Below are 20,816 nucleotides of genomic sequence, written 5' to 3' on the forward strand. Positions count from 1 at the left end.
GAGATTCAGTCCTTAAATTGGTGGATGAAGAAGGCAATTTTTCTGCAGGTAATGACAATATAAGGGATAAAAAGATGCAAGTCTAAAGGCGCTAACGCACTCAGTTACAACCTCACACAATACAAAGAAGATGGAATGATGAAGAGAAAATGAAAAGCATAAATTGGTAGGAGCTGAGACTTCAGGAATTACTAGTCCTACAATCAAGTAATTGTATATTTGTATTGTTAGATGACATTATTCTAGCAACTTCTCAGACCTACATGGAAAAGTGCAATATTTTTGTTTCCATTTCATGTTGGAATTTTTTTTAGTGACAGTAGGATTCCCATTATTTCTAACTTTACAATTTCAAAATGCTTTCATGCTCCCAAAATGGGAGTTCAGCTGCCCTTAAAATTTTAAAATTTACCTGGGACCTCACTGTGGCTGCAGTGTTAATTCCTGAAATACACAGAAGATATTTTATTTTTCAGCATTCTTTGCCGTTCTTATTCGGTGATTGTAACTACATTCCCCATTTAATATTCAGATGCAAACAAAAAATTATCTTTGCTGTGCAAATGAGAAAAGCCTTTGGGATATGTAAAAGCCTCCAGGTATTTTCAAACAAGCCATTGTAAGAGTATATCTCATGTTAGTGTACTTTCAAACTACTTTAAATACTATTGATCTCTGTATTATGTAAAAAGAATGCTATTTCTAGTTCGCTTGCCTTTTGAAACATTTATTTTTGATGATAAAATTAAAAAGGAAAAGTGTTTAAAAAAAAAAAAAGAAAAGAATAAAGGTGCTAAAAAGTCCTGAGTTAACAGGTCAATCCACGTAGGCACTTAGTAAATATAGTTAGGGTCCATAGAATGGTGGAATATCACTATACATTTTCAAAGATATGTATAACCCCTTTTGATTGGAAGCCCTATGTAAGCCTTTTCTTATTTACTGTACACAAAAACTTGACATTAGTTTTTCCAACAATTCATTCTGATTTCCCCCTCCCCCCCGACCCCTTTTCTTAAAGGAGATACAATTAGATCCCTTAGTGGCTTTTAACATCATTGACTGTGGTGCTGATACAAGACCTAATAGAAGTAAATGGGATAGCATTATGCTAGATAAACTTATTCCTATTGCATGGATCCCATGGATTGCTGCTTCTCTTCACTTAGAATTGTAGGTGGAGTCTTGCAAGGCTCAGCATTCTTCCCCTGCTCTTCACTATTTGAGATCTCTCTGAGAAATCTGGACTCCAGGGTCAACATTCCTTACACAGTATTTAAGTGAGCAATTCTGTCTCCACTAATGCAAGCTCTGTCATCCCCAAGATGTCTCAATGTCTGGAAGAAAATGATCAGATGGATGAAGAGAAGATCAGCCTTAATCTGGGAACAAATGAAATTGTGATAGTAGAATCAATTGGAGTAATTTGTTACTTCCTTAAATTTCACCATGGATTTAGGATATCTGATCACAGGTTGTCAAGAAGCTAGTTGAGAAGCATCAGGTCATGTTGGATTCCTTACGAATCCAAAATATGCAGATTTGCTGGAAGTGAGGAACACCTCTGATGTTTTCCACTGCAGTAATCATTGAACTGGTGCATGTGTAAAATAGTTTAGATTGATGTTTATGAATAAAATCTTGAAAGCAATATAACTTGCATCTTTTTGAAGGACTAATACATCACATGCAGGTGTCTTTCCGTGCCTTCTCATGCTATTGTGAAAATAGGCAATAAACAGTGAAAACAGGAAGTGAATGACAATAGGACTAGGAAGGAAATAACAGTTCATCCCTTTTAAAGGACCATTACTATTTTTTTGCTTTCTATGTGTGAGAATTTATTAAAACAATTAACATTAGAATTTGTGTTTTAACTCGATTCACCACTTATCACTCAGCCAGTTGGTCAGAATAATAGATTATAAGGGTGTAACCTTTTCATCTAAGGTCAAATAATTGTGATTGTCTATAGTTGATGGAAGTTTAATATCCTATTTCATTAAAAATTCTCAGAACATTGAACATAAGTCAACATTCCATGGAGAAGAAAGTATTATGCAGCTTGCACGTGTGCATATCTGCATATCGGAGCACAAAATATTGACATGATAATTGCAGTCAAGCCTGAGTGAACAGTAGCCTGTGGGAATTCAGCTGGTGTTGTACCAACTGGATGGCTGCTCAGGACACAGTTTGAAATGCAAGGTGCAAGTTAGCACTTTATTCAGCACAAGCAGGCATCATTTAAAAATCCTTGGGGGAAACCCTGGTGATGTGCAGATGTTAAAACAGTCTGTTCTGAAGTGCTGATATTTTTGAACACTGTAAGAGACTTGTGTATCTAGATGAAAAATGTTTGCAAAATTATTCACAGCAAAATATGACACAATTTTCAAGCTTCACACACTACTCTCAATATAAAAACTGTAAAGAGTCTTCTGTGTGCATATATTAAAATCAGACTGCGTAATAAATCATCTACTGAATAAAGTCACTGAACTTGTAAAAGGAAAAATTGGTTTCTTTAATGATACTTTTCCATTATGAAACACGCAGTAAAATAGATAACAGAACAAGTAACAGCTATAATAGGAGTATACACATATAAGTTGATAACTTTTTTAGAATCTATGAAAAATAATTGAATTTCATTGTGTGATATTTTTCTTTTTCCTGTTTTGGTTGCAATCAGATTGATTTTGCTTAAAGATTTATGTACTTAATTTTGCATGTTGTAAAGAAATATTCAAGTAGGGCTACGTGATCATGTTATAGAAATAAATGGCCTTTCTTTAAAAAATGTAGCATGAATGGCATTCAAGTATGTATTTTCTTTTTCCTCCCATATTTTCTAAATCAGTTTGAAGTACAATTCTCTAAGTATTTAAAAACAAAGGAATTCATTGCGCATGTGGCAATTATAAAATCTGGGTTGACTGTTAAGTGTTAGGTTTTGCACTCCTAGGATCTGAATGAGGAGGAATAGAAATTTATTAGGATAGCAAAATTAATTAGCCCTGTTTTTTCAACTCTTTCACTTACTATGTAGTGAAAGGCACCATAAAGTTTCCAGTTGAAAAATTAGGCATAAGCCCAATTCCTGCTGCAGGTTCTGCACAGGCACAAGGTTCTGCTTGAAATATTGGAGCCTTTCAAGTTTCTTTTCTCCCTCCTCCAATTTCTAAATGAAGTTTTTTAAAAAATTATATGTCCAGGGAATCATTTCATAATTTTCAATTTGATAGCCAAATTAATAGTAATGAGTATGTAACCATGATTTGACCACACAATTCAGAGTCTCCAAACTTCCTTAGATATTTAGAGGAAAATGTATAAAGGGGCTCTTTTTGAGTATAAAAAATAGGCTCTTATAAAAATGTGACCGGTAAGGTAATCGAGATGAGATGAGCAATACAACTATGGAGAGCTCTCCAAATAAACAGCCTCAGACTTTTTATTATTTAAACCTGTTGTCATTAAATGTAAAAAATAGCACATTTTTATTTAGCTTAGATCTTTTTATTTTTTTCAGAAGAATGGTTAATTGAATGATTGATGCAAGTAAAGACCTATGGTAGAATTCAAAATATTTCTTTTCCCTATTACTTTTACGACCGCTTTGCAAGTTTATTTTATGAAATATAATTTTACAAACTTCACTGAGCTTTGCTTTTGAAAATCTGTGGGCTTTTGTAATGCAAGTGTTATTTTCACACCTCATTCATAGTTAAATGTTTCCTTATAGTATCTAATATTTCATTTTTGACAACTCATTAAAAATGGGCCAAACCCCAGAAAATATGATACTGTCATGTCGTATAATATATAGTGTGGGCCAGAACACAATAAAAATTAGTTAATGTTTTAGAATAATTTCACAGATTTTTGGCTTTTGGTGGATGGTGAAAGCTGAATGAGGATAATCCATGTGGCTAAATACAGCTATGTTAAAAATTTTAAGTAGGTAGTACTCATGGGAAAAGTGATTGGAGCTTAAAACTTGTACAAATTGACAGCCTCTCTTCACTCCATTTTTCATCCTAAAGAAGTCTGCAAATATTCTTAGCTCAGATCATTATTGCTCATCAGTGGTTCTAATTAGCTAAACAGGAGTTTGTCTCAGTCATTGATCATCATCAACTTCTTGACAGTGCATGATTTTTTTTTCATATTTTGGTGAACCTTTTTAATGATTGTAAATGTATAAAGGGACCCAACGAAGATTGTTTTTCTGTATACTTGTTTCCTTTATAAAGAACAAGTCTTATTTTAGTCATGCTAATTGAACCTTATCCTTTAAACTGCAGCAAGAGATCCAAAGATACTATAGTACTGTAGCATACGGTAGTTTTACCTAGTGTGTCTTTTGGGAGCATCCCTGTAATGAGTATTGGAAGTCATACTATACCGCCAGGAGGAGCTGCTGATAAAATTCCATACAAGGCTTTAATTTATGCTGCAAGCTTCTGCTCACATCCATTGCATGTTTATATTACTGTAATAAGTTGTAGTTGTTTTCTTCTTTAGTAATTTGTGATAACTAATTGAAGCACATTTCTGTGGCATTATCCAAGATTATGGTTTGTGTCGTCTTTGTAGCTGGAATAAAGAATACAAAAATCCTAACATTTTGAATTAATTATACACAAATATTTTTTTCCACTTGTGAAATTGAATGTGGATCTGTGTTACAAACCTCATTGCTTGCACATTTTGTTAAAGGGATGCTATATTTGTGGAACCGGTAACCAATGATTAGGAAAAGTACTGCATTTTATTAGCGATGCAGTTGGACTCTCAGGTGTGTGTGTGTGTGTGTATATTATATATGTAATCTACAATTCCTTTATGGTGATAATAAAGGATTCTTTCTCTCTCTGTCTAATCCCAGACTTTTCATTCTTAAAAATCTCTCTGGTGCAGCTTTGTCCTAAAGTTACAGGGCTTCATAAATACTTGACTACCAATAAAACACTAGAAATTAGCTGTGCACACACTTTTCCAATGCTCCAGTGAAGCTTGTTTTCTTGCATCATTCTTGGTTGTTTTATTCATTTGCTTCTAATTCCCTCTTTAAAATAAAAACAAAAGCTGCAGAGTTCTTTTGGGGCTCACCTTAGGAAAACCACCACCACCCATCATGTTTTCATACCATTTCCAAGTTATGATTGCAAAGCTTTATTAGAACAAACTAGTTAATTACCCCACCCTTTAAAAATGCTCACTGCTAACTGTGGTGTGAAAATGCCTGTATACACATGAGACAATTCATTACAGTGCACTAACTCTGCATTTATCACAAACTCTGGTATCCTTTTTCAAAGTGTATTAAGTTCAATCTGAATTGAGAGATTGGTATAGCGTTCATGTGTGCACAATGTTGCCATGTACTACTTTGGCAGTCCTCCAATTGCTATTTCACACTGCTTTGCGGGTGACTGTTTATCTCTCTGTCCTCCACTGCATACAGTCAGCTGATCAGATGCCCCTCCAGCCCCATTTAAAAATTGGCACAGGGCCAGAATTTGCCCACATGCTCTTAGAATCATAGAATATCAGGGTTGGAAGGGACCCCAGAAGGTCATCTAGTCCAACCCCCTGCTCGAAGCAGGACCAATTCCCAGTTAAATCATCCCAGCCAGGGCTTTGTCAAGCCTGACCTTAAAAACCTCTAAGGAAGGAGATTCTACCACCTCCCTAGGTAACGCATTCCAGTGTTTCACCACCCTCTTAGTGAAAAAGTTTTTCCTAATATCCAATCTAAACCTCCCCCATTGCAACTTGAGACCATTACTCCTCGTTCTGTCATCTGCTACCATTGAGAACAGTCTAGAGCCATCCTCTTTGGAACCCCCTTTCAGGTAGTTGAAAGCAGCTATCAAATCCCCCCTCATTCTTCTCTTCTGCCGACTAAACAATCCCAGCTCCCTCAGCCTCTCCTCATAAGTCATGTGCTCTAGACCCCTAATCATTTTTGTTGCCCTTCGCTGGACTCTCTCCAATTTATCCACATCCTTCTTGTAGTGTGGGGCCCAAAACTGGACACAGTACTCCAGATGAGGCCTCACCAGTGTCGAATAGAGGGGAACGATCACGTCCCTTGATCTGCTCGCTATGCCCCTACTTATACATCCCAAAATGCCATTGGCCTTCTTGGCAACAAGGGCACACTGCTGACTCATATCCAGCTTCTCGTCCACTGTCACCCCTAGGTCCTTTTCCGCAGAACTGCTGCCTAGCCATTCGGTCCCTAGTCTGTAGCGGTGCATTGGATTCTTCCATCCTAAGTGTAGGACCCTGCACTTATCCTTATTGAACCTCATCAGATTTCTTTTGGCCCAATCCTCCAATTTGTCTAGGTCCTTCTGTATCCTATCCCTCCCCTCCAGCGTATCTACCACTCCTCCCAGTTTAGTATCATCCGCAAATTTGCTGAGAGTGCAATCCACACCATCCTCCAGATCATTTATGAAGATATTGAACAAAACCGGCCCCAGGACCGACCCCTGGGGCACTCCACTTGACACCGGCTGCCAACTAGACATGGAGCCATTGATCACTACCCGTTGAGCCCGACAATCTAACCAGCTTTCTACCCACCTTATAGTGCATTCATCCAGCCCATACTTCCTTAACTTGCTGACAAGAATACTGTGGGAGACCGTGTCAAAAGCTTTGCTAAAGTCAAGAAACAATACATCCACTGCTTTCCCTTCATCCACAGAACCAGTAATCTCATCATAAAAGGCGATTAGATTAGTCAGGCATGACCTACCCGTGGTGAATCCATGCTGACTGTTCCTGATCACTTTCCTCTCATGTAAGTGCTTCAGGATTGATTTTTTGACGACCTGCTCCATGATTTTTCCGGGGACTGAGGTGAGGCTGACTGGCCTGTAGTTCCCAGGATCCTCCTTCTTCCCTTTTTTAAAGATTGGCCCTACGTTAGCCTTTTTCCAGTCATCTGGGACTTCCCCCGTTCGCCACGAGTTTTCAAAGATAAAGGCCAATGGCTCTGCAATCACAGCCGCCAATTCCTTTAGCACTCTCAGATGCAACTCGTCCGGCCCCGTGGACTTGTGCACGTCCAGCTTTTCTAAATAGTCCCTAACCACCTCTTTCTCCACAGAGGGCTGGCCATCTACTCCCCATGTTGCGATGCCCAGCGCAGCAGTCTGGGAGCTGTCCTTGTTAGTGAAGACAGAGGCAAAAAAAGCATTGAGCACATTAGCTTTTTCCACATCCTCTGTCACTAGGTTGCCTCCCTCATTCAGTAAGGGGCCCACACTTTCCTTGGCTTTCTTCTTGTTGCCAACATACCTGAAGAAACCCTTCTCGTTACTCTTGACATCTCTTGCTAGCTGCAGCTCCAGGTGCGATTTGGCCCTCCTGATTTCATTCCTACATGCCCGAGCAATATTTTTATATTCTTCCCTGGTCATATGTCGAACCTTCCACTTCTTGTAAGCTTCTTTTTTATGTTTAAGATCCGCTAGGATTTCACCGTACACCGTTTCATGTGTCACAATGTATGCTATCCTTTTTTAAATTCCCCAATATGGAACTAGGGAGGGTTGCACAATTCACTGCTTTTATGGGCCAAGCTCATTGCATACACCAGGGGATCCTTGTATTCCTCCCTTACCTCCCACAAGCACCCCTGTGTGCCTACCTCCCACTCCCTCTATTTCAGGGACTACCTGGAATCACACCCCTCATTGTGCCACAGGCTCTGTGTCCCCCCACTCCCAATACTCCTCTTCTCTGATTCCAGGGTTCTCAAATCTCTCCCCTGTGCCTGGGCTCTCTGCGCTCCCCCCATTCATCCTTTCTTCTCATTCTTATTTATTTCTTTTCTGTCCGGGAAATAAGTTGTTGAGAATGTTGTATGCAGTGTTGTTGTAGCTGTGTTGGTTCCAGGATATTAGAGAGACAAGGTGGGTAACATAATATCTTTCATTTGACCAACTTTCGTTGGTGAGAGAGACAAGCTTTGGAGCATACGTAGAGTTCTTCTTTGGAATGTTAACATTTTACAGTCAACTGAGATGAAAGGCAGAGGTGTTGTTATGATGGAAGGTCTTAATGGCTCCATCAACCGATTTGTTGATATATAGACAGTTGCAGACCTGATTACAACTGATGGTCTGCTAACCAGATGCTAGGAACTCTGTGCATCCAGTTTTCTGATTTTCACCAAAATTAATAGCGTCCTGCCAACCGATGACTAGAACATTACCTGAAATGTTGGTATTGATTGGATGCAGCATTCAAAAGGTATTGTGTTACAGAGAAATAGAAAAATGCCATCAAGTTGAGTGTGAGATCTGCCAAATTAAGGTTTCTGTGTTGCTAACAGGAAAAAAAAAAAGTTTGCTCATTATATAGCTGAATAGACCATGTCTTTTGGAAGTAACACCGCAGATTACGTTAGGTTTTCTTTTATGATATTTCAACTCCTGGTACACCCGTTTCTTTAGAATATAGTTGTCTTAGCTTCTTTGCCAATGTAATTTGCTGTCACTTGCCATATGCTCCCTGATTAATTCCGCAAGGGCTGTCAGCCTTAGATAATTTAATTTTCTGTGCTTTAAAATGACATTCATTATCGGGACATGAAAAATTCAAATGATTAACTGCAAATTATGACTAATAAAGTGACTATTTTTTGTTTCTAGAGAAAAGCAGAAAGCTGAAGTCAAGGACAGGAAAGTATTAGAAATTTTGCAAGTCAAAGACAGCAAAATACAGGCACTGGAACAGGTTAGTATGTTTTAAATAAGTACATGAAGAATATAGTTGTTATAACTTACTTCTAATCAGTATTTTTTTATTTCTATTTTCTAATGTGTTAAAGTAGATATTTTAGATCACTGTGCTCTAAATTTAGGTTTAGGTCCTAAGGGCCTCAGAGAAGATCTCTTCTTCATATGGTAACACAACAGTTGAGCTCAGATGAGGTGCTTGAACTGATAATCCTTTGGCTTAAGTGGGTATAGGTGTGGACAAGATCTTTTCAGAGAAAGGTTGTCAATTCTAGTTCTTACTTCCCATACTAGTCTGCCAAAGCCTGAATTTGTTAACTTTCAGGTCAATGTGGAAAGCTCATCTTTTTTCTTCCAGTCTTTTTCTGGTAAAATAGACTGGAGGAAATTCTGGTTTGGGAAGGTTTTGAGATGTTTCCTTATTTTTGACAATTGTCCTTTTATTAATTATATTTGCTGGGATAGCTCACATTTTCAAATAAATTGGAAGGATAAATGTGCATTAGTCTATATTTGTGGGAGAATATACCAGACCTAAATATAGTACCATTTGTGTATTCTAGTGTTAATATTGTGTAGTAATATTTAGCAGCCTAAATCAAATGCTAGGATAAAAGAATAATGATAAAACATACTGGGCATAAACCATTCATTTGTCACTTACATTCTTCACAATTTAATGTTTTAAATTAATAAAGAGAAAGGAAAACTAAGTGTTGAACAAAATCTTTTGTTAAAACTGAGGAACCATAAAAAAGTTGAAGCTATTTTATTTATCTTGATAACTTTTAAGTGCATAGTCAAAACCCTAAGCATTGTATGCAATAATAATAAAATCCAAAATTAGATATTAAAAACGTCCTGCAATAACATCTACCAAATGTAAGAGGACAAAACAGTTCCCTCTTAACCAATCACTCCATAACGCTCAAATCACTACCTTCTCAAAATTCCAGGGGAAAAACAGGCTTTGCAACATACCCTGAAGATTAATCAGAAAAGACCTTTTGAGATTCAGGGGATGGGATCTTACTTTTAAATGAAAGGGGCATTGCCTTGCGCCTCTGCTGATTGCAGCTCTGATGATATCATAATGAGAGATAAATAGTCTTTGAGGGTGTGTCTACATTAGCAAAAACTGGACCCATAATTTGCAGTTTCTTCAGTGGTAGTAAAGGTGGATAGCCCATTGCAGACAGGGCTCTAGAAATGATACCAACCTGTTGTTTACTCCTGTCAGATTAGTTTCTGCCCCTTCTTCCACTCTGGCAGCAATGATGGCTGGTGCTGACCAGACTTCATGTTCCCCACCATCTCTGAGAGACATTATTTCCTGGAGCTCATCCTGGGCTTATATGGCTGTATACCACTCCATACTCAGGACCTTAATGGCACCATCTAGCATTTTATAATAGCTAGCTCATATAGTGCTTCTTTGCATGCTATTATTATTAAACTATTATGTACTGATGTAGTACAACCAACTGATATGTTTGCTTTGTCTTTGTAGACAGTGTAGAAAATATCCATATAAAAAGCACATAAGGGCAAGAGCAAAAGTAGTGAGTATTATAAGCACATGGGAATATCACTTAAAGTACACACTGGACTTGTTGTAGTTTGTTTAATTAATGGATATTTAATTATTTGTGACTGTGACGGGTGTACCAGGTCCTTTGAGGGCCCCTGCTTGTGGTCTCGTGGTCCTACCACATCCCGCCCCAGAAAAAGAGCAGTGTAGCTGGGTCCTCCAGGCCTGCCTAGAAAAGGCTGCAGAGAAGCAGCCATTCAGAATGCAGCAGGCTCTGTTAAAAAGGCTGCCAGGCCTGAGCAGATCATTTCCTGGCTGGGACCACAGGTATAAGGAAGGGTGCTCCTTGCTGGAGCTCAAGGGAGAACCAGAAGATGCGTTCTGGTGGCATTGGCATTAGGTGAGGAAGAAGAAGAGTGAAAAACTTCAGCTAGGATGTAAGGGTGAAGAGGAAGGGGCTACATGGGAAGTAGCCCAGGGAATAGCAACAGCAACTATTAAAGGAAGCAGCATGTGGCAGTTATTTATAGGGTCCCTGGGTTGGGACCTGGAGTAATGGGCGGGCCCAGGTCCCCACCACTGGCCACTTAGTGGCCTAAGCCCCAAGGAGGGGATAAGACTCTGCATTAAAAGCACAAAAAAAAGGGTCTGGAAATTTAAACGGGCCCAGGAACGGGGCTGAAGACCCTAAAAAGGGCCAACCATTTGTTGAACTTTGTTACCCCAGAAGTGGGCTGAACTTGAAGGGGTGACCTGGCTGGAGAGCTGGGGCAATAAGAACTGATAAAGTCAAAGTGCACTGCTGTGTACCAGGGTAGGCAAGGCTTTAAAGCTCGCCCAGAGAGGGGTAAGAACCGAGCCCAGAGAGAGCTACAGGCATTAACAAGAGCACAGAGACAGGCCCTTTTGGACCTTTTACCCCGGATGGGGTTCATCCATCTATTAACTGAGTGACTTAGCCAGGGGGCTGAAACACTGAAGATCCGCCTGATGAGGGCAAAAGCCAACAGGTGGCACTGGAAGCAGAGAACGGGAGGAGTACAGGACTGTACTCAGCTGACAGTAGGTGCTCACGATCTCAGTGGCTGTTTATAATTAGTGCTTTAATTGGTACATTTTCTTCTTTCTATTCTTGCACATTTCTCAGTTGTTTAATAGAACAAGTATTCCTTATGTTCCCTCCCCCACCCAATGCATTGTAACATGGTGCTGCAGGGCCCTCTTGGCTCCTGCCCCTGTTGGGCTGATGAAGTCACTCAGAGACCCTGGGTTCAGTAACCACCAGTGCAGTTTATTTACAGATTTTGCTCCCACCACCTTTTCACCATACAAGCCCTTTACCGTCTGCGGGAGGGGAGAGCTACCTCCCTGCTTCCACTCCCTGCCTTTTCCCTTTCTTCCTGCTCCCCCACTGGCTTTCTTCACCTGAGGCTTTTATGCAGCCCCAGGCTAATCAGGCTGGCAGCTGTTTCTCCTTTGCCAATCAGGCACAGGTTTCTCTAGGCAGCTCCAAGCTACCTCCCTTAATTGGAACTGGCATGACAGAGGGCTGGCTCAGGTGTTCTGGCTGAGCACCTTGTCACATGCATTTAATGAATCATGGAATAATACATCAGTGTTAGAAACAGAATTTTCTATATTTTTCTCAAAGTAAACTCAATATAAAATCCAGGTAGATAATGTAAAACTTTCACCATAAGAGGTTCTGAAATGGTCATAATGAGGGAAAACGTCTGCTTGCTCATGTAATAGCGATTGTGATATATATTTTGTTCACTAGATTAGGTCTGTGGAGTGATTTGCAAAGACTGTGGAATAATGTTGAGGACTTTATGATTCAGCTCATTGTTACAGTGAAAGTTATTTTAAAATGGGAGTAAAAGAATATGTTTATGAGGGGCACACCCTCACTCTGGTGGAGAAAAAACTCACGGCCTCTTGTGCGCTCATTCAGCCATAACAAAAGGTGCAATTGTAAGGTTTGCGCTGCCTGGAGTGGGGAGCTTAACAAGGGAAATCCTGCCGTAGGAAGGGGCAGTGAACAGGAAGAAGACCGCTGCACCTCAGGCTGCTGACCACAGAGACAGATAAACCAAGTGGGAGACAGTTGCGGGTCTCACCATCATGGAAAGTGCATGGGCCAGTGATCAAGCAAGGTGCCCCAAGAAGAGAGGCCGGACATAGGTCCTAATTAAAGACTGTAGACCAGCTGCTGAGCCAAACCCTAAAGGGCAGACCCCAGAAAAACTGCCTAAGTGACAGGCCACCTTTGCCTCTCTTTTCATTTATTCTCCTCTCTCACAAGGGGAAGAGAGAAAAGGACCTTTCTCTTGTTTGTTTTGTTTGGAAAGTCTTTTGGATGCTATAAATGGGACAGACTTTGTAAACAAATTGGATTGGGATCCGATAGGGATTTAGGTGGGCCCCAACTCCACAACATCACTATAGGGTTAACATCAAACTGATTAGCCAAGAAATTCTAGCCCAGACAAGACATCCAGAGCCTCCTGGTACCAACTTCCGCTTGGCATTTACTTTGGGACTGGTGGTACCCCCCTCACACGCCAGGTATGCAGAGCTTATGTATTCCACTAGGGAGTCACTCCAGCATTCCTTTTTGTGGGAAATAGCTGGAACTTCCTCCTGACCCCACGGAAAAGGAAGATTACAAGATTTTCTAGTTCATCTCTCAATGAATCAGTCACTCTGGCATCTCCGTTCCCTCCAGATGACTGTAATTGGTTCCAAGAATTATTGCATGGAGTGGCAGAGGAGCACCAGATCTCCCTAAAGGAGGTCCAGGACCTCAACACAACTCTTGGATATTCTGCAAACTACTGGATTCGGTTGACTAGCACTTCCAGTTAATGAAGCTATTCTGGATCTGCTGGAGCAGTCTGGCATACACCAACCACATACGTTCCCACCCAGAAGAAGGCAGAGAAACGCTTTTTTGTTCCAGCCAAGAAAGCAGAATTTCTCCTTACCCATACCCCACCTAAATCTCTAGTTGTACAGGTTACCACGGAGACAACATCCAAAATCCACTTGTTCTGACAAGGAGGTTAAATATCTAGACTTGTTGGGAAGAAAGGTCTTCACGTCCATTAGCCTTCAGTTCAGAATAGCAAACTATCAAGTGGTGTTGGCTAAAGAGGGCTATCTGAACTTTTCCAAGTTCACAGACTTTGTAGACAAGCTGCCACAGCAAGAAAGAACTCACTTCCAAGCTCTTATTGAAATAGGTAAGCTGGTGGCTAGAACTGCACTTCAGTCAGCAGCTCATACAGCAGACACATCATCCAGGTCAATGGCAATGGCCATGGTAATGTGCCATGTGTCTTGACTACATGTATCAGGATTTCCCAGATGGGGTCCAAAACACAGTGGAGGCCTTGCCCTTCAATGAAACCCACCATTTCAGTGAAAAGAGATGAGCACTTACATACTCTGAAGAATTCCAGGGCTCAGAATAGATACACCATCACCAGGGCTCAGTTTGTAATGAAAGAGGTGCCAGGGCTCAAGCAATTAGGTGTTTGGGCTCAGGCAATTTTTCTACTTTCATATCTTTTACTTTCACCCAGAGGTGCCAAGGCAATGAACTGCCAAGCCTATATGTGCCAGGGCTCAGCACCGGCAAGCCCTGGCTCAAATTAAGCACTGACCATCACCAAAAAGAAAATATCACAGGCAACCCTCCAAACCTAGACTGGTGACTCAACAGTTTTATCATCAGTGATCTTACACTCCTCCTTGTAAGAGACAAAGAGCAGAGAAGTTTTATTTCCCTGCATCTCCCACATTTTAGCACCAGCTCAACCCTGTCCCCCAGCTAAAAGATATTTTTGATGGGAGTTGGACAGCTGCAAACTGTCAAGGATGCCACCATTATCCAACCCCTACATATCCTTTGGGGGATGTTGAGCACTCTTTTTCCACAACTGGCGTGTTATAACAATAGATAAGTGGGTATTAGACATCATTCAATCTCACTACGCAATCGAGTTTCCTTCCCTGCCTTCTCCAAAACCTGCATCTCCCCCCACACCAAAAAAAAAGAAAAAAACAAAAAAGGGTGTTCTGGGCCTTCATAGTAGAATCACTACTTAATCGTTGTGGGCTTGGGTGTCTTATATGGAGTATCATTATTCTTAAAGCAGTAGTTTTGTTTCATACAGTCATTGCATCTCTAGTGGCCTGTAGCACTGCAGGCATTCCCCACTGTGGCGCCTCCTGCTGGTTGTCCGGGAATTAGCACAGTTCCAGCCTCGGAGAGCCTCCTGCTGTCTGGTGTCTTCCTACGGTGCCTGCTTCCTCCTGATCTCCACCACTTATAGGACTTCAGGCCCTGTGTCCCTCGAGGCCCCACAGCAATGCCCCCACACTCAGGTCTCCCCTCCCCGGGGAACCCTAATCCCCTAAACCCACTTGGCCTCAGTGACCCACTGCTAGTCCTCATCTAGCCCCTTCCCTCAGGGGCAAACTGCAATCTGAAGTGGCCAATCATCATCTGCAAGGGGGTTTGGACCTTCTGGCTTTCCATCCCCAGCTGCCTCCCTACAGCCCTAGTACCTCCCCTGGCCTTTAGCAAGGCTTCAGCCTGGGGACTCACCAGGCCAGAGCTCCTCAGCTCTGCCTGCCTTTCCCCAGCCCTGCTTTGTCTCAGGTCCCCCTCTTGCTCTCCCAGGCAGCCTGGTCCTCTCTGCTCCTCAGCTGGAGCAAGAGTCTTCTCTCACTCCCTCAGCCTGCCCTTTTATCAGGGTCAGCTGGACTCTAATTGGGTGTGGCCACACCTGTGGCTGTTTACCCAACCAGCCTCCCTTTGGCTGCATTTAATCCCTTCCTAACCGGAGCGGGGTGACCGCCCCGCTACATGGCCCATCTTACACAAAGGTTGGAAAAGATAGGATCGTGTATGCTAAAAATTCCTTCCAATACTATTGTTGAATTTCCACCTTTGTCAATATATTGATCAATAGTTTTCCTTCATGCTGCTTCCCCAGTCTTAGGAAGGCCAGGCATGTTTTGAATTCTATCTTAAAGGTAAACTGCAAGCAGTAATAAATGGGTATGTGTGCTGCCTTTTACTATTTTTTCGTTCTGTAAAGATGAGCTTACTGAGGGTTTTTTTTTTAAGTTGTTTTCTATTAGAAATGTTCGTTGTAAAAAACCAGACAGATTAAAAAAACTTCTTAATTGTTATACACCGTAAAGGTACTTTAAAGGGCATAGACACACACTTCTTATTTTGCTTTCCAGTTGAACCTAAAATATCTCCGTTCATGTTATTGTGGACAAACCCGATTAGTAATCATGCCATAGTTTTTGGGTTTCTTTGACACAAAATAAGTCACCCTGTTAAATTCAGTTTCAGATTCAAGGTTTCTGAAGAACATTCATATTGATCGTTCTGCACACTTTTATCAAACATTAGTGTTATGTCACAGATCCACATTTCTCTCCCACTTGATTGCAGAAATGCCTTATGGTCATATAAACATCCCTCCAAGTGTCTTTTTTTTTTTTTCCTCCTCAAGAAAAAGGATGTGATACCTTGGTGAAATAGATCAGCTACTTTCCTGCCATAAGCTGTTGTTCTTTTGAAGGCTGTATCCTGTACAAATCTATCTCCAACTTCCCTTTTCCCTTCCAGTGTTGTCTCCTAAGAATGTCATTAAGAATTTTACAAAATTAAACTGATTGTTTAGTGTGTGTGCGTGTGTGCATATCCCATTATGCATTTTGGGATTAATAACAAGAATTATTGCTATACATTGAGGGTTCATCAGTTGGAAGCAACAGAGGAGGAGAAAGACCTGTGTGTATTAGTTGATCACAGGAGAACTGAGCCCTGGTCTACACTAGGACTTTAGGTCGAATTTAGCAGCGTTAAATCAATGTAAACCTGCACCCGTCCACACGATGAAGCCCTTTATTTCGACTTAAAGGGCTCTTAAAATCGATTTCCATACTCCACCCCTGACAAGTGGATTAGCGCTTAAATTGGCCTTCCCGGGTCGAATTTGGGGTACTGTGGACACAATTCGATGGTATTGGCCTCTGGGACCTATCCCAGAGTGCTCCATTGTGACCGCTCTGGACAGCACTCTCAACTCAGATGCACTGTCCTGGTAGACAGGAAAAGGCCCACGAACTTTTGAATTTCAATTTCCTATTTGGCCAGCGTGGCAAGCTGCAGGTGACCATGCAGAGCTCATCAGCAGAGGTGACCATGATGGAGTCCCAGAATCGCAAAAGAGCTCCAGCATGGACTGAACGGGAGGTACGGGATCTGATCGCTGTATGGGGAGAGGAATCTGTGCTATCAGAACTCCGTTCCAGTTTTCGAAATGCCAAAACCTTTGTCAAAATCTCCCAGGGCATGAAGGACAGAGGCCATAACAGGGATCCGAAGCAGTGCTGCCTGAAACTTAAGGAGCTGAGGCAAGCCTACCAGAAAACCAGAGGGGCGAACGGCCGCTCCGGGTCAGAGCCCCAAACATGCCGCTTCTATGATGAGCTGCATGCCATTTTAGGGGGTTCAGCTACCACTACCCCAGCCATGTTGTTTGACTCCTTCAATGGAGATGGAGGCAACACAGAAGCAGGTTTTGGGGACGAAGAAGATGATAATGATGATGATGATGAGGTTGTAGATAGCTCACAGCAAGCAAGTGGAGAAACCGGTTTTCCCAACAGCCAGGAACTGTTTCTCACCCTGGACCTGGAGCCAGTACCCCCCGAACCCACCCAAGGCTGCCTCCTGGACCCGGCAGGCAGAGAAGGGACCTCCGGTGAGTGTACCTTTTAAAATACTATACATGGTTTAAAAGCAAGCATGTGAAAGGGTTAATTTGCCCTGGCATTCGCGGCTCTCCTGGATGTACTCCCAAAGCCTTTGCAAAAGGTTTCTGGGGAGGGCAGCCTTATTGCGTCCTTCATGGTAGGACACTTTACCTCTCCAGGCCAGTAACACGTACTCGGGAATCATTGTACAACAAAGCATTGCAGTGTATGTTTGCTGGCGTTCAAACAACATCCATTCTTTATCTCTCTGTGTTATCCTCAGGAGAGTGAGATATCATTCATAGTCTCCTGGTTGAAATAGGGTGCTTTTCTTCAGGGGACATTCAGAGGAGCCTGTTCCTGCTGAGCTGTTTGCCTGCGGCTGAACAGAAATGTTCCCCGCTGTTAGCCATGGGGAGGGGGGAGGGTTGAGGGGGTAGCCACGCGGTGGGGGGAGGCAAAATGCGACCTTGTAACGAAAGCACATGTGCTATGTATGTAATGTTAACAGCAAGGTTTACCCTGAAAGACTGTAGCCACTGTTTTATAAAATGTGTCTTTTTAAATACCGCTGTCCCTTTTTTTTTCTCCACCAGCTGCATGTGTTTCAATGATCACTTCGCTTCTCCTTCCCAGAGGCTAGTGAAGATTAGAAAGAAAAAAAACCGCACTCGTGATGAAATGTTCTCTGAGCTCATGCTGTCCTCCCACACTGACAGAGCACAGACGAATGCGTGGAGGCAAATAATGTCAGAGTGCAGGAAAGCACAAAATGACCGGAAGGAAAGGTGGCGGGCTGAAGAGAATAAGTGGCGGGCTGAAGCTCAAATGTGGCGGCAGCGTGATGAGAGGAGGCAGGATTCAATGCTGAGGCTGCTGGAGGACCAAACCAGTATGCTCCAGTGTATGGGTTGAGCTGCAGCAAAGGCAGCTGGAGCACAGACTGCCACTACAGCCCCTGTGTAACCAACCGCCCTCCTCCCCAAGTTCCATAGCCTCCACACCCAGACGCCCAAGAACGCGGTGGGGGGGGGGGCCACCGGCCAACCAGCCACTCTGCCACAGAGGATTGCCCAAAAAAAAGAAGGCTGGCATTCAATACATTTTAAAGTTGTAAACTTTTAAAGTGCTGTGTGGCATTTTCCTTCCCTCCTCCACCACCCCTCCTGGGCTACCTTGGCAGTCATCCCCCTATTTGTGTGATGAATGAATAAAGAATGCATGAATGTGAAGCAACAATGACTTTATTGCCTCTGCAAGCAATGATTAAAGGGAGGAGGGGAGGGTGGTTAGCTTGCAGGGAAGTAGAGTGAACCAAGGGGCGGGGGGTTTCATCAAGGAGAAACAAAGAGAACTTTCACACCGTAGCCTGGCCAGTCATGAAACTGGTTTTCAAAGCTTCTCTGATGCGTACCGCGCCTCCTGTGTTCTTCTAACCGCCCTGGTGTCTGGCTGCGCGTAACCAGAAGCCAGGCGATTTGCCTCAACCTCCCACCCCGCCATAAACGTCTCCCCCTACTCTCACAGATATTGTGGAGCACACAGCAAGCAGTAATAACAGTGGGAATATTGGTTTCGCTGAGGTCTAAGCGAGTCAGTAAACTGCGCCAGCGCGCCTTTAAACGTCCAAATGCACATTCTACCACCATTCTGCACTTGCTCAGCCTGAAGTTGAACAGCTCCTGACTACTGTCCAGGCTGCCTGTGTACGGCTTCATGAGCTATGGCATTAAGGGGTAGGCTGGGTCCCCAAGGATAACTATAGGCATTTCAACGTCCCCAACAGTTATTTTCTGATCTGGGAATAAAGTCCCTTCTTGCAGCTTTTGAAACAGACCAGAGTTCCTGAAGATGCGAGCGTCATGTACCTTTCCCGGCCATCCCACGTTGATGTTGGTGAAACGTCCCTTGTGATCCACCAGAGCTTGCAGCACTATTGAAAAGTACCCCTTGCGGTTTAGGTACTCGCCGGCTGGGTGCTCCAGTGCCAAGATAGGGATATGGGTTCCGTCTATGGCCCCACCACAGTTAGGGAATCCCATTGCAGCAAAGCCATCCACTATGACCTGCACATTTCCCAGGGTCACTACCCTTGATATCAGCAGATCTTTGATTGCGTGGGCTACTTGCACCACAGCAGCCCCCACAGTAGATTTGCCCACTCCAAATTGATTCCCAACTGACCGGTAGCTGTCTGGCGTTGCAAGCTTCCACAGGGCTATCGCCACTAGCTTCTCAACTGTGAGGGCTGCTCTCATCTTGGTATTCATGCGCTTCAGGGCAGGGGAAAGCAAGTCACAAAGTTCCATGAAAGTGCCCTTACGCATGCGAAAGTTTCGCAGCCACTGGGAATCGTCCCAGACCTGCAACACTATGCGGTCCCACCAGTCTGTGCTTGTTTCCTGAGCCCAGAATCGGCGTTCCACAGCATGAACCTGCCCCATTAGCACCATGATGCATGCATTGGCAGGGCCCATGCTTTCAGAGAAATCTGTGTCCATGTCCTGATCACTCACGTGACCGCGCTGACGTCGCCTCCTCGCCTGGTATCGCTTTGCCAGGTTCTGGTGCTGCATATACTGCTGGATAATGCGTGTGGTGTTTAATGTGCTCCTAATTGCCAAAGTGAGCTGAGCGGGCTCCATGCTTGCCTTGGTATGGCGTCCGCACAGAAAAAAGGCGCAGAACGATTGTCTGCCGTTGCTCTGACGGAGGGAGGGGCGACTGACGACATGGCTTACAGGGTTGGCTTCAGGGAGCTAAAATCAACAAAGGGGGTGGCTTTACATCAAGGAGTATTTCAGGCAGGACTTCATGGAGGGTTCCAATAAGAAATGGTGCACCTAAGTTATTGTTCTTATTGGAACAAGGAGGTTAGTCTGGCCTCTGATTGATACATGGCTAGATTTATCTTGCTGCACGTTCTCTGTGAGTGACTGCAGTGTGACCTAGAGGAATGAGTCCCCTAGACGGGGGAGGGAGGGGAAGCAAATGAGTACAAAACAAATCTGGTCTATTTCTTGTTTTGATCCGCTCCATCTATCTTTTACATCTTTGGCTGGCAGCAGACGGTGCAGAAGGACTGCATGCCATCCACATCTCTTGCCTGCCTGGCAGAAGATGGTGCAATATGACTGCTATCCATCCTCATCTCTTGCCTGCCCGGCGGAAGATGGTACAGTACGACTGCTAGCAATCCGTATCGCCTGCCTGCTCACCATAAGACGGTTCAATAGGACTGACTGCAGGACTAGAGAGAATGACCTGGTCAAGTCACTCCAAATTTAGTCCCTGCGCCCATGTCTGCCCAGGCGCTCCTGGCCGACGTGGCCAGGAGCACCTCGGACATGACAATGACGGCTACCAGTCGTATTGCACCGTCTGCTGCCAGAAGGCAGTGGGTTGCTGCTACTGTGTAGCAATGCAGTACCGCGTCTGCCAGCACCCAGGAGACATACGGTGACGGTTACCTGAGCGGGCTCCATGCTTGCTGTGGTATGGCGTCTGCACAGGTAACTCAGGAAAAAAGGCGCGAAACGATTGTCTGCCCTTGCTTTCACGGAGGGAGGGAGGGAACGGGGGCCTGACGATATGTACCCAGAACCACCCGCGACAATGTTTTAGCCCCATCAGGCATTGGGATCTCAACCCAGAATTCCAATGGTCAGCGGAGACTACGGGAACTGTGGGATAGCTACCCACAGTGCAACACTCCGGAAGTTGACGCT

General features: G+C 43.3%; 1 protein-coding gene across 2 annotated transcripts in view; it reads left to right on the forward strand.

The window, feature by feature from the left end:
* CNTLN (centlein) overlaps positions 1-20,816 on the forward strand; it is a 276,250-nt gene that overhangs the window by 33,138 nt on the left and 222,296 nt on the right. For both annotated transcript variants that reach the window (XM_074953434.1, XM_074953436.1), the window contains exon 3: positions 8,682-8,766. In XM_074953434.1, coding sequence (XP_074809535.1) covers positions 8,682-8,766 — 85 coding nt within the window. The remainder of the gene's footprint in view (positions 1-8,681; positions 8,767-20,816) is intronic.

This window comes from Natator depressus, chromosome 5 (assembly GCF_965152275.1).
Source record: "Natator depressus isolate rNatDep1 chromosome 5, rNatDep2.hap1, whole genome shotgun sequence".
Classification (NCBI taxonomy): Eukaryota; Metazoa; Chordata; order Testudines; family Cheloniidae; genus Natator; species Natator depressus.